Source organism: Mya arenaria, chromosome 14 (assembly GCF_026914265.1).
Source record: "Mya arenaria isolate MELC-2E11 chromosome 14, ASM2691426v1".
NCBI classification, from domain to species: domain Eukaryota; kingdom Metazoa; phylum Mollusca; class Bivalvia; order Myida; family Myidae; genus Mya; species Mya arenaria.
In genome coordinates, this window is record NC_069135.1 from 21,635,870 (window position 1) to 21,650,480 (window position 14,611).

Consider the following 14,611-nt stretch of genomic DNA (forward strand, 5'->3'; position numbering starts at 1 on the left):
ATGTCTTTTAAATTAATATAATCAGAATGACTTCTTGTGATAAAAGTCAGCTGTCGTAGAGGTACAACTCTTTTTTTAAATCGAGTGAAAACCAATATCTTGGTTTAATTTTGTTTGAAAGGTTCACCTCAGTTGGATTTTGTAAAAGAAATGTATAAATTGGTCTATGTATATTTTCAGTCGTGGTTTGAAATAGATAATAAAAGTGGCAACGTCTCAGCAACGAACCAAACAGACAGGGAGTATGCGCAGAAAATTGAACTGACAATTTTAGTGGAAGATATGAATGCTTATCATCCCGCACCTCAAAACGATTCAGGTTTTACAACATATTTTATTGCTTTCTAACAAACATGCCTATATCGCATTAACAAATCATAATAGAGCAAACAGATTCGGTGAATAGCCAAAGAAAGAAAATCATTTTAATTGTATCAATAAAATTAATACTGTAACTGTGAAAAAAAAATTAAAACAGCAACCAATAGGATTGGTTTGCATTTATGTTCTTGCATCCTTTCAGAACGTATTCATGGAATTTCAACTTTGAAAATTGTTTTCTATTGCTGAAGAATACACAATTACTGTTACATAAAAACAATATTTTGTGTATCATACATTTGCTATTTCAGTTTTACTCAGCATAAACTTACTAGACGTAAACGATAACGAACCAGAGTTTAGTGAACAGCTTTATAATGCCAGTGTGTCGGAAAAGGCTACAAAGGGCACAGTTGTAATAAACACGATTCAAGCAACAGATAAGGATGTCAACAGAACAATTACATTCTCATTATTGCCCGGTGAACCTCCAGTCTCATCATTTCATATAGACAACAAAACAGGTAATATTTCATGCACGTAACTCACGTTCGCAATTGAACAGCTACACGCATATAGTTTGTTTTAATTTGTTTATTGTTTGAATCATCTTTTATGAAATATTTCGAACAAGCAAGAAATGTAAATGCCTTTAAAGTAAGCAATTTCTATAATTGACAACACATCATGGAACCACATTTTTTAACTTTAACACAAGAAACGTCATATTGTTTGCGTAAGTTAGATAACTTTAAAACCTTTAAAACCTATAACTGTTAATCACGGATCTGATAGTGATATACGTGTTTAAAAAAATACTTCGAGGCTATTATTGCTATCATATTAAAAGGTTTACTAAATTCACTTTTCAAAAATATTTTGTCACTAAACGGTATTTTTCAGGTACTATCATTAAAGTAGATGTAATTGATAGGGAACAAAATGACTCGGTTATACTTACAATCGTGGCTCGTGATAATGGGGTTCCTTCGAAGAACAATACATCAGAGGTCTACGTTGACATCTTGGATTTTAATGATAACGCCCCACAGTTTATCAATTTGCCGTATAATGGACGTATCAGCGAAAGTATTACAGTTAATAAGATAGTTTTAAACGTTTCTGCATGCGATAGAGATGAGGAAATGAACAGTAACGTCACATATTACATCAAAAGTGGATCGGGTGGAAATTTCTCTATTGATGAAATAACTGTAAGTATTATAAACTTAAATATTTAATCTTAAAATGAATTTTGTTTGTATTGGCATTGGTTAAACAAGCATTTTGTTATCGTATTTCTAACTGGCCGCTTACATTTTTTTATTTTCAATTTCAGGGCGAAATAACAGTGCAGACACCGCTTGACAGAGAAACCCGATCTGAGTATAACATTGTTGTCATAGCAAAGGATAATCCATCAGACGCAGCCTTTCAAAAAACCAACGAGACAACAGTTCATATTTCGATTTCCGATGTTAATGACAATCCACCGATTTTTCCTCAATACACAACAACACCCATATTAGAAAACTCTGCAATCAATACTACAATATTGACGATATCTGCCACAGATGCGGACCAGGAAAATACCAACAATTCAATGTTGGTCTATCACGTTGAAGATGACAATTTCAATTTCTTCAATATATCAGGAAATGTACTTTATATACAAACAGATTTAAAAGATCATGTTGGCTTTTACAATGTAACTGTGGTTGCAAATGATTTAGGATACCCACAAATGTCTGCGAACACAACTATTCAAGTTGAAGTGGTGGATGTAAACCTTCATGCGCCGTATTTTAATAGCATTCCTCAAGGCAACCGCCTAACCCTTTTTGAGGTATATTTCTTTTGATCACAAAATGATATTTCTTAGAAAATATGCGGTGGTAATAGTATCTGTGTTGGTGCTCTTATATCATATGAATATGATGATACTGCTGATGACAGATTCTACCACCACCACCACCACCACCACCACCACTACCACTACCACTACCACTACCACTACTACTACTACTACTACTACTACTACTAGTACCACCACCACCACCGCCACCACTGCCACCACCGCTGCCGCTGCCGCTGCTGCTGCTGCTACGACTACTACCACCACCACCACCACCCCCACCACCACCACCACCACCACCACCACTACTGCTACTACTACTACTAGAAATTGCCGATGTGTCTCTGTAGAAGACAGGACTAAATTATTATGTTGTATTTTTTTTCCAAAACATTATGCTATTGATGCACGTGATTCTGTGCTGTTGTTATGTATTTTATTCTTTGCAGTGTCTTCCTGTAGGAAGTTTGCTTTATGCATTTACATACATTGACAATGACACGGACCAGAACAATAATGCAAAAGCGGAATTTAACATCAGCCAATATCAGGAATCGTTAGATACCATTCGCGCCAGTTTCGATTTGAATGCAAACGGTTCTCTTTATCTGAATGCTTCCCAAGATGTTAACAAGAAAAGAAGTTATCAGGTCGGTTAAACCAGTCTTCTGACATTAAATTGAAATAATAAATACGAAATAAAGATTTACAACTTCCTCGAATGTGTCTTATTCAAAAGACTGATGTTGATCTTTACATAATTATGTTGATCTTACAGACTTATATTATTATGTTAATTTTACATACTTATACTGTTATTTTAATCTTATAGACTTACATTAACATGTTGATCTTACAGACTTAAATAATGATGTTGATCTTACAGACTTATACTATTATGTTATTCTTACAGACATATATTAATATGTTGATCTTACAGACTAACATTATTATGTTGATCTTACATACTAACATTACTATGATGAGCTTACAACTTGCATAATTATGTTAATCTTACAGATTTATACTATTACGTTGATCTTACAGATTTGCATTATTATAATTAATCTTACCAACTTATATTATTATGTTGATCTTTCAGACTTACATTATGATGTTGACCTTACAGACTTACATTATGATGTTGACCTAACAGACTTACATTATGATGTTGACCTTACAGACTTACATTTTGATGTTGACCTTACAGACTTACATTATGATGTTGATCTTACAGGCTTAAATTATGATGTTGACCTTACAGACTTACATTATGATGTTGATCTTACAGGCTTACATTATTATGTTGATCTTACAGGCTTAAATTATGATGTTGATCTTACAGGTTTAAATTATTATGTTGACCTTACAGGCTTAAATTATTATGTTGATCTTACAGGCTTAAATTATTTTGTTGATCTTACAGGCTTACATTATTATGTTGATCTTACAGGCTTACATTATTATGTTGATCTTACAGACTTACATTATTATGTTGACCTTACAGGCTTAAATTATTATGTTGATCTTACAGGCTTAAATTATTATGTTGATCTTACAGGCTTACATTATTATGTTGATCTTACAGGCTTAAATTATGATGTTGATCTTACAGGCTTACATTATTATGTTGATCTTACAGGCTTGAATTAATATATTGGTCTTACAGGCTCGAATTAATATGTTGATCTTACAGTCCCATTTCGAAGTGTATGTATCGAATGTACATACATATTCAGAATTGTGTTGTGTTTTCAGTTTTATATCCAACTCACAGACAAAGGTATTCCTCCGCTTTCCTCTGACAAACAGTTAATCACTGTTCAAATTATCGATGTCAACAATCATCTTCCAACCTTCAAGTCTAATAAAACGGAAATGAGTCTGAAAGAAAACTCAACACAGGATTTGTCTATCGGTCACGTTACAGCATATGACGAAGATACGGAATCAAGACAGTGTTACAGTTTTAAAGGTTTGGCTGTAAAGTACTTTCGTCTTGATATTAACGAATGTTTTACTGATATTGCATTGCGTTAGATACTTGATTGATTAGTTAGTTCTGTTGTATTAGCATTGCAATAATTACATTTTTTACAGAAACGACGAATATGACGTCATACTTTTATCTTAATAACACAACCGGTGAGATCAAAAACACAGTACCAGTCGACTATGAAGTAATCCATGTCATTAAATTCACAATACATGTTGAGGATTGTACAGCAAATACTAACGCGACATGTAATGGTTCCCGAAACGAAGAGGAGAAACGCAAACAAATAAAGGAGACAGACGTAATAATAAATATAATAGATATCAACGACAACCCTCCGAGTTTTATCAAAGAACGAATTGCTACAGGAATGGTGCATGGAACGGAACCCGGAGATATACTTGGATTAAAACTCAAAGTATGTTCATATGCTTTATTTGTTGTCGAATATGTAAAAATATACATGCTTATCATCGTCAACAAATCAGAAACTTAATTGTTCTTTTAAGTATTGCCTATTTTCATTCTACAAAATCTTTTCGCAATAAGAACCTTACTTTGATGTTACACAACCATGTGTTATTTGCTTACATCGTCAAGAACGAGTCATATGTAAAAGACATGGACTCAAAACGAAACGCCGCCGATTCCTGGCACTTTTCAAACGACGGTAGTGTGTCCTTGAGCCAAGGTCTTTTGGCATACCTACAACCTGGTACTGGCGTAGAAAACTGCACAGACGGTCAAAAGGTATTTCATTTATGCAAATATTCTATGAAGCAGTCTCTTAAGCATTACCCATTAGTCCGATATCATAAATAAGTTCAATAATTTGTATTTGTTATCATAATCATTGTTTATATACCTCGTGACACAGACGTCATTTGTTCACAGCATAAAGACCAGTATTTCGAAAAAAAAACATTGGTTGGATTCGATTTTTTTTCATGTTATAAACGAAATGACGTCGTTTATTTGGAGGGTCATTGTACAATTGTATTTTTATTTTCAAACAAGACCTGTTGTAGATAATAAAAAAATGCAATGTAAAAACCAAAGAATTTGTATTTCCAGCATCTGTTTTGTGTGACACCTAATGGCACATTTATTTCAAACAAGATAATTGATGAGACTTTGGCAGGGTATTTTACTGTACCAATAATTGTTCGAGACAAGGCGGGCTTTGACAAAGCAAATGTTACGGTAAATAAATTTACTTTTGTATTATAATAGAGGCTTAAACCTTTAAACGGTATCGTAATAACTAGATCAGTGTTGAATATATATTTAAATGGACATGTGTTCATGTTGAGGACACTACATAATGTATTTTCTTAGTAAGTTCAGATTGGTCATTGTATTTATTGTTATGAATAAAACCTTTAAACAGTAACTGATGATGATGAACAAAAATCATTTCTAAAGCACCAAATATTCCACAGCGAACTGAGTGTTTATTCAGATATATAAACAGATAGGCTCTTATATTACTTTTTAATGAAGACTTACCAGTTTTTAAGTGATGGCCATTGTTCATAGTACGCATGGAATTCATTAGTTCGATCTCTCACCTCACAAGATGTGAATAATTTCTTCAAGTATGTTTTATCTTAAGCAGGCATTATCGCCTTTTCTTAAGGAGATAAATAGAAATTGCAATATCTCTTTAGAGCAAAAAACATTAATTCATTACACACACTAAAAACAGACCTCAAACGCATCATAATGGCCCTCAAATAATTACGAAAATCAACCAGAAATAGACCACAGACGCATTCAAATGGCTCATTTCAAAGTTCATTATCATATTCAAATGTGTTGCAGATGCTGCTTGCAGAATAGTCTATGTGAGCCGATGCGCACATATATATTTGAATGAAACATTAGTAATCATTTTACGTATAAATTAAGTTTATTCAAGACAACGTTTTGAAGGACACAAGATCTGAACGGTGTTCTGTTTTCTTGTCATAAGCCTTAGGTCTAAAAGCCGTTTGAATATCATATATAAGCCAATATATCAAAACGTATACTAGTTATGTTACTAATCAGTTCAAGTTTGTTTACAGATATATTTGATAAGCAGATTCCAAATTTTGACCATGATTATTCGGGGAAACAAAGAACAAGTTTCAGTGAACATAGATCAGATAATGAGGTATGTTGAACTTCAATCAGTGAGTTATATTTAAATACAATCATTAATGAGTTGTGTCAGAGATCAGAGTGGTCTTGGTGTCCACCTCTCACCCAAGAGGTCATGGGTCACCAGGGGGACTTTCTCATGGCCCCTCAAAAGGGACACAGTACTGGTTTCTGCCAACGAAGCGGACTCGTGAATGATTCTATAAGCTATCATCACAGTGTGTGTATACCACGTGACTAATTACGTCATTTATGTTACGTCGGAAGGCAAAAGATTGCTTAAAGTGAAGACTTAAATCAAAGATAACTTTTCAATTACAACACCATTTTAAATGAAACAAGGGGCAGTCTATGCCGCTTAAAGAGCCCCGCATTTGTTTTATTTCCTAAATTTGATGAGGTCATTAGTTTCATCAAACACTTCGACAAACCTGTTTCCAAAATAATGTTTTGACAGTGCTCCGTCAGACGGCCGTATTGTGAAATGGTTTGTCGAAGTGTTCTAAGAAACTAGAATCGCAATCAAATTCTGGTTAAAGATCGAAGTTGGGGCTCCGTAAGCGGCGTAGACTGCGCTATGTTTTATTTAAAATGGTTAAGAAATACTGAAGTTATCTTTGTGTAAAGTATTTTTTCAAATCAAAACATTGCCTTCCGACGAAGCATTTATGACGCAATTATCACGTGGTATACACGCACTGCATCAACATTCGTCACAATCGACCTAATTATGTATATACTAATGAGTTTTGTGGATTGATATTTAATTTATAAATTATGTTTATGTCGGTTTTAAAGATAACCGCATTCTATTTGCATTCGTTATCAAGGCAAATAGTTTAAAAAGAAATCCTGAATATCAGGACGGACACTTTAGTAAGAAAACAGAGGCACCTCATTGAAAAAATGTTGTATAAGATTAAACAACTATTGATTTGTGACGTCAATTAAATTAAATGTTCAGTAGATAAACATAGCTACAGTATATAAATATACATGTTCGCATTATTGCAGTGAGTATAGTGCGATCACAGGAAAAACGTTCGTATATGACAAACTGTCCAATCACAAAAAATCAAATGGAGATGTGGTAACGACAAGGTAAGTTTGTGTCAGCACCAATATTTAAAAAAAATAAACACGTATATCACGTAGGATTTTATTTTTGAAATTATAACTCATACGTTTTCAAGCATGATTGATTTTCTTTTGTATAATTTCAACCATATACAATTAAGTTTTGCCCATATGATGATACTTGTATAAACTGTTCAAATGGTGTATTAAGTTCTTTCATTTGGACCTCTTCGGCCATTTTCGATCAAAAATAAAACATCGGATGTATGTGGACAGTTTACATTGTCAGAAATCTTTATTTTTAACTGCATTGCAAGTAGATCGCGTAGTAATTTCAATATAGCAGTTAAACTTAATGACTTTATTCTTGAGAATCTGAAATATTTATGCAATAAATCTCTTTATGGCAAAAAACGTTAGAACACTACAATTAATTTATATTATTATGAACTACTTGTACACATGTACCGGCATACATCCGAGGTTATTTTCCATTAAAATGGGCGAAGGTTTCCGAATGATTTGCTTTGGTGAGGTGTATAAATGAATTAAAACACAGTAATTCTAGTTATTTTACCTCGAAGACCCTAAACCTGATTTTCTCAAAACTTAAAAAGCCAATAACATGATAACGTGATACGGAAATAAGGCGAAGTAGCATTTAACAGCATCTATGTTTGCTTGTAAATGTCAAACCTTAATTAATCGAAGTATTCGTAAGTATGTTTTAAAACTTGATTTTATTAGATAGCTTAAACAACTCAATCAATCATCATGTTTAGAACTTTAAAGCAAATGTTCATTAATACCTTTCCACTTTTACTTAAGTTCGGATTTGGAGTTCCATGTGGTAGATCCCGAAACCCAGAAGGTACTTGAAGCACAGCAAGTTTACGAGTATGTTGTTTTTATTGAATTTTCACTTCATAGTCTTCAGATTTCAATACTTAATGTGTTTAATTATGTAATATAATGTCAAATGGTTTGAAAGCAAAAAAATAGAATTGGACTGAGTAGTATCAATCCCATCATTTTCTCATTTAACTGCGACGTTTGCTCCTGGTAAACTTTCAAACATACTGGGAGTTAAGCAGTTAATTAACAGAATGTTACATTATAATGACACTCTTATTCAAAATCATTATATACACATGTATAACAAACGTTGGGACAAGAGTGTGTTTATGCGCATATAAACTAGTTTACATTCACAAGTTATCATCGATCTTTCTAAGGCGGATATTTCATCGTTTATTTATGAGGCTATTTTGAAGCGTTTGTGGACTGTTTATAGTGTGTGTTGGTTTGTGTCTTTATTTGAGTGTTGATTGGGCCATATTGTGCCTCTGAGCAGGCTTTATCCCAATTGGGTTCCCTAACCATAGAAAAAGTTGGGGTTTACCTAATTGTTTATTATTATTTGTTTTATTTTTAAATTTCTTTAAAGTAGTGCATACTTTGATCATATTTACTATTTAAGTTTTTACTTCATTCAGGATTGTTGGGGTAAGAGTGAGATTGTGCATACAAATAAGTTTAAACTCCCAGTAAACTCTCATTTTACTGACCGTTCCAAGGCGGTACCTAACATTCTTTGATAAAATCCCTCGTTTGATATATTAATCATGTAGTGTGTTGTTTGTTGAGTTTAGTGTTTTGTTCCATTTTCTAGTTTGTGATTATTTATTTTTGTGTTATATGTCATTGGCGTTGACCATCTGCCATTAAAAGGGTTTGTTGTTTTTTTTAACTTTTTACTTTTGGAATTGATTCTGTAGTTTTCATAAAAATACTTATTTTGAATATGATATTTTGACTATTGAGTTTGACCATGTAGTTTTCTCTGTATTGCGGAGCCGGTATTTATATAAAAGATCCTAATTTTTTTTTTAACTTAAGTCATTTTCTTAACCAGCATATTTCACTAAGCATTTGATATAATTTAAACGCTGCTCTTATTTATATACTAAAATATATGTCACTGCGTACAACACATATATATGCAAAATAAAAAGGTCATACTGGGCTTGACTCTGTGGTTGCTATTGTTTTATTACTAAGCTAAATATAAATCAAATACACCGCCTTTTGTAATCGGAATAAGTAGCATTCTTTAATTAAATGTATCATTAATCAGATATACAAGAAACATATTACATATGAGATTGAATTATACTATGATAATAAAAAATAATGTTCTTATCTTTCAGGCTTTTAGAAAAAGTGTCAGACGACGCACGATTAATAAATGTTATGAATAGATACAATATTGAGTCGACAATTCAGGTTCGTTAAAACATAATTTCTAATCCAAAAATCTGTTGTTGTTTTTTTAAAAAGAGTGCATGGAGTTATAATTACTAAGATACATGTAACATTATTATACGGAAATATAATTAAGATATTATTAATTTCTTGGTCCATTATGGTCAAAGCACCGGATGCCAGGTGACCATATATCAATTTCCTTCACCCCATATTAATTCATAAAAATATGGTCACCGGAGGCGGGACTTGTTTTCACTATATGTCTAAATAAAAAAGACAGAATCCATTGGCCCAGGCGGGCGGGCATTCGGATAGGTGGTGTCCAGAACGTTGACCGATCAATAATAAGAGTGCTGTGTTCCATCAGATGCGCGAAATAGGGCCATCGTTTTGCTCTGTTGTTTACTATCCGAATACTTCGGTCAGAATTTCGGATGACTTAGAGTAAAATGATTGAAAATATTTTCAATTGCGTCTTGATTTTTGTTGTCGTTGTTTTCTGCATTCAGTCGATACAATTCGGAAGTAAACATTTATTTTCTTCTAAGAAGTCGCAAATAAATAACTTGTACGAACATCTGTAAGAAAAATCAAAATTCAACATATTCTCCACATGGTTCGGTTTTGTAAACATGACATAAAACACCACACTAAATGGCTAAATAAACTTTTAATTCAGAAATAACAACACTTCCACACTATTTCGCTAAGTATATCAACTCCTTTGCGTTTTGAACGAATATAACAATATCAAGATGATGGCAACTTACTCAGTTTAATGACGCGAGGTATCTCATGTGCGATTGTTCACTTGAAAACGAGGCCGAAATTGCATAAGACCGCAAAAGGTCTCATATTGACCTTTATTTAAACAGGCCATTCTTGTTAGTAACGCATTCATTAGTGTCCAAATTATCTATCCATGTTTCTACACATTATTATTATATACCATTTATTTTGCGTAAATATCAAACATAGAAAACATTGAAATGAAAGGGCCTAAAACATATATAGAAAATGTATATCAAATAATTCGTTTGAAGATATCTTCTTCAGGCTTTGTCGGAAACTGGAAATACCAAGGAGGACCAGACCAAAAAGACTTTCTTTATTCTGATCGGAGTCACAGTAGCAGAGGCTCTCATAATCTCCGTTATCATTTATGTCTCTCTCGTTACAAAGAATAAGTACGGAACCTCCATTAATATGTTCATCATTCTTCACATTACACTTCTATTTAAAAGTAGATGATCCTTTAAAAAAAATAATGTTGTAATTTAAAGACGAATACCACGCCCTTATAAGTCGTGATAAACTGTATCTGTATATATATTAGTATCTATAATTACTAATTAGTATTTTATATTAATAACTCTTATGAACCGTATGGGTTTTTGGCGGTCAGAAACTGGTATTGTTTTTTTGCAGATACAAGAGAAAGCTTAAAGCATCGAATATTAAACCTCTAGGTAAGCAAATGCATTGCAAAAATATTAAAACTTTAGGTAACGGAATGAAATGTTGAATCAAAATACCTCTAACGTAATGTAAGTGAATGGGGTGTTAAGATTCTTAACCTTTGGGTTAGACAGTTGGAACTCATTCGTTAAGTATTAAGACAAAATATAATAGGTTTGGAAAAAAAACATATATGTGTGTTTCCAAGAAGTGGCATTCAATTGTTAATGTGACATTACTAATCAAAGCATACACCATAACTATATATTTAAAAACATCAAAGTAACGAAAACGTGAAGCATGTTTGTTTGTCCAACTTTAGTTATGCTCACTTCTTAATGTGATTGCTGGTAATTGTAACATGGGAAGAAAGAAACGTTTTATATATTGTGTTTCAGATCATGTTCAGCTTGAACAATTAGAAGAAAAGACAGCCGCAATACCAGGAAGTAATATGTACGCAAAAACGTAAGAAAATGTCCAACTTTTAATTGTTATTATATATTACATCTCTGTGAGAAATATGTATGCAAAAACGCAAGCAAATGCCCAACATTTTATTATTTTATATGACACCCCTGAAAGAAATATGTATGCAAAAACGTAAGCAAAAGTCCTACTTTTTATTATTATATATCACATCTCTGAAAGAAATATGTATGTAAAAACGTAAGAAAATATACAACGTTTTATTATTAAATATGGCATCACTGAAACAAATATGTACGCAAAACATAAGCTTATTCCCTAATAAAGAAATTACAACTTACATCCCTGGAAATAGTAAAAAATAAGCAACCGTTCTTTACCTGGACAATTTGGTATCATTTGCTTTAAACAACAAGCATAATGTAAAATCTAATATAAATACAGTACATTATTAAGACTCCAAATTAATTAAGATTTGTTTTTACTTCTTTTCGAGCTGAACATGTATTTCGATTATATGTTTTTGTTGTATGGCAGCATTGAAAAGTCATGTAACATCTGTATAAATCATGCAGGTACGTTAATGTGAACTGTTTTATATTTGCAGGTACAACCCTCTTCTAAATGCCAAAATTGACAGCAAGAAGATTTCTGGAGATATTGACAGCGACAGGTGCATTTTACAAAAGGCTATACATAAATACGTTTTAATTGTTGTTGTTGCTTTCAAATACGGCAAACCACTGGCTTCTGTTAAATGTTTTCGGACTTTTTATATTTAGTTTATTATGCAGCAGAGGGTGTTTCAATGATAATCTTTCGGTTTTAGTCGAAAATTTATATACCTTAGTTTTCATGTTTTCGTAATTTTGCTTCATGTTTATTTGAATTGTACTTTACCTAGTATTAAAACAAACACAAAGTTCAGGAAATTAAAACAATCACTGCGCTGCCATTTGTGTCGTTTATTCAAATTTAAGATAACTAAAATTACTACTTTAACTTTCATTGAAACGGCCCGAGAGCAACACAATTTCAAAGTCCAGTTATGCAAGTGTATCGTATAAAAGGAATTCTGTATTTGACAGAACTTAGACTTACAAATTCAAATTACTTCCTAACATAACATTATTATCATAGTCTGTACTACATTTTTTCAGTGGACAAAGCGACGATGTGGACATGGATGATAACGAGGTGGGTGAAGCAGTAGACAGAGACACTGTTTATGACAGAATGGAAGAGAAGGAAGCTACCATGGACTTGTACAACGATGATACCAGACATGCCGTGTCGAGTGAGGATTTGCTGGGAGCCACCCTACAACTCCATGCTCAAAATAAGTCTGTGGAGAGCCTGGATCGATTAGATGCAGATTCCACATTCGAGACGCTGGATTCAAGGGATGCCTTTGCATACATCAATGAAACTTACGAAGACATGGAAAGCACGGAAATTTGATTATTTTTTAATTTACGTTTGATATGTTTATTGCAGTGTTCATATATATATATATTAAAATGACACTCTAATTCAAAATCAATACATTCACATGTATGGCAACATAAATTTTGAGTGATAAACCTTTCACTTTTTACAAAATAATGCATTTATGGAAAATATCAAAATCTGACAACAAGATAGTAACCTTGTATTTTATAGCTGAACACGCAAAAATATTAAATAATTGGTGAATGCTAAAATATATATATACCGTCTCATAAGGTAGATTTACCGTGTTTTCTGCACCTTTCTTCCAAATTAAAATCGGTATCATTCATAAGAACCATTGTTATCGAAAATTATTCATCCTTTTAGTTAGATTTAAACATTTTTATTCCTTGTGTTAAATCTTATTTGAGAGTAAGAGTGCATCTTTAAGATATGCGATTAATTAGATTTGTGTTGACAAAGGTGTGTGTGTGCGCGCTCGTGCATGCGTGTGTGTGCGTGCGTACGTGCGTGTGTACGTGCGTGCGTGTGTGCGTGTGTTTTCAATACAAAGAATCGATTAATCACAAGTTAATTAATACCTTACACAATTATCACATGATATTTTACCATGAAGTTGCAATTTTAACGCATTCAGTATATGTATATATTTTGTTGTACTTTTATGTATGCAATATGCAGACGACAATATAAGTATTGTAGCAATTTGTGTAACCTGCTAACCTGAACCAAGAATGCGGCTATGTCTAACTATGCCAACTGTTTGTATGTATTTGTTATTGTCAATATGGTGTTTTGCGTTCATGTGTTTCTGCTATGTGATTATCTCTTTGTTACGAAGAGAGCTTGTAATATGCAATACAAACTGGAAATTGCAAGGTTAATGTGTTTGTCGAAATTATTACAATAAGTATCACTATTATCACTATAATTAGTATTAATTAATAAAGTACGTAAACAGACCATTTTGTTTATTGATATTAAAAAATACCTTTGGTCATAGCTACAAAGTGTGATACCTTAACACATAGTGATAGATAAGAATCATAACATATGTTCTTCTGTTATAAAGACGTAACAACACAAAACAATAGTAGAAGAACCGTTTTGGCATAATAAAAAAGGTTTGGAATTGATTCGCAGAAATCGTCACAAATATATCTGTTTGCAAATATACAAAAACTATTTTTAAACCATTTTTTTAGGAAAACAAACAATATATTTTATCAAAATGTTTCTACTTTATCGTCATCATAATTTATATAAACATATGCGCATCATTTAAAGCTGCACTCTCACAGATTGACAGTCTTAACAACTTTTGGAAAGAGCAATTTTTGCGTTAATATCTGCAAACCAATGATATAAGATTGCTGACAAAAAATCAAAAAGATTTTCATATTTCTGTTCAAAAATAATGTTGTATGGCTTAAACCGTTACTTAAGGTTTAAGAAAAATGCATAAAACATCATTGTTTGTTCTTGAATATAAAAATCTGCGGTCTGATATTTTGTCAGCAGTCATATATAACTGGTTTCTATGGGTTTTCGGAAAAAAAATCCTTGTTCCAAGACAAAAAATAAAAAAAAATTGTCAAAACGTTCAATCT

General features: G+C 32.4%; 2 protein-coding genes across 2 annotated transcripts; both read left to right on the forward strand.

Moving 5' to 3' along the window:
- Positions 1-503: 503 nt before the first annotated feature.
- On the forward strand, positions 504-9,612 carry LOC128215912 (cadherin-23-like). Its single transcript, XM_052922516.1, has 14 exons — positions 504-555; positions 633-845; positions 1,225-1,535; positions 1,661-2,167; positions 2,626-2,826; positions 3,935-4,151; positions 4,277-4,590; positions 4,773-4,922; positions 5,247-5,375; positions 6,242-6,330; positions 7,332-7,418; positions 8,223-8,265; positions 8,891-8,900; positions 9,605-9,612. The coding sequence occupies exons 1-14, from the start codon at positions 504-506 to the stop codon at positions 9,610-9,612; spliced, it is 2,331 nt and encodes a 776-aa protein (XP_052778476.1).
- Positions 9,611-13,195, forward strand: LOC128218601 (uncharacterized). Its single transcript, XM_052926310.1, has 6 exons — positions 9,611-9,680; positions 10,719-10,849; positions 11,091-11,131; positions 11,519-11,588; positions 12,157-12,222; positions 12,710-13,195. The coding sequence occupies exons 1-6, from the start codon at positions 9,648-9,650 to the stop codon at positions 13,008-13,010; spliced, it is 642 nt and encodes a 213-aa protein (XP_052782270.1). The 5' UTR covers positions 9,611-9,647; the 3' UTR covers positions 13,011-13,195.
- The last annotated feature ends 1,416 nt before the right edge of the window (positions 13,196-14,611 follow it).

Excerpts from the sequence above, each read along its gene's own strand:
- LOC128218601 (XM_052926310.1), top strand. The coding sequence starts at position 9,648 with ATGAATAGATACAATATTGAGTCGACAATTCAG. Across the intron at positions 10,850-11,090 it reads TCTCTCGTTACAAAGAATAA|ATACAAGAGAAAGCTTAAAG; the intron begins GTACGGAACCTC and ends GTTTTTTTGCAG. Across the intron at positions 12,223-12,709 it reads GGAGATATTGACAGCGACAG|TGGACAAAGCGACGATGTGG; the intron begins GTGCATTTTACA and ends ACATTTTTTCAG.
- LOC128215912 (XM_052922516.1), top strand. The coding sequence starts at position 504 with ATGTTCTTGCATCCTTTCAGAACGTATTCATGGAATTTCAACTTTGAA. Across the intron at positions 846-1,224 it reads TCATATAGACAACAAAACAG|GTACTATCATTAAAGTAGAT; the intron begins GTAATATTTCAT and ends GGTATTTTTCAG. Across the intron at positions 5,376-6,241 it reads TTGACAAAGCAAATGTTACG|ATATATTTGATAAGCAGATT; the intron begins GTAAATAAATTT and ends GTTTGTTTACAG.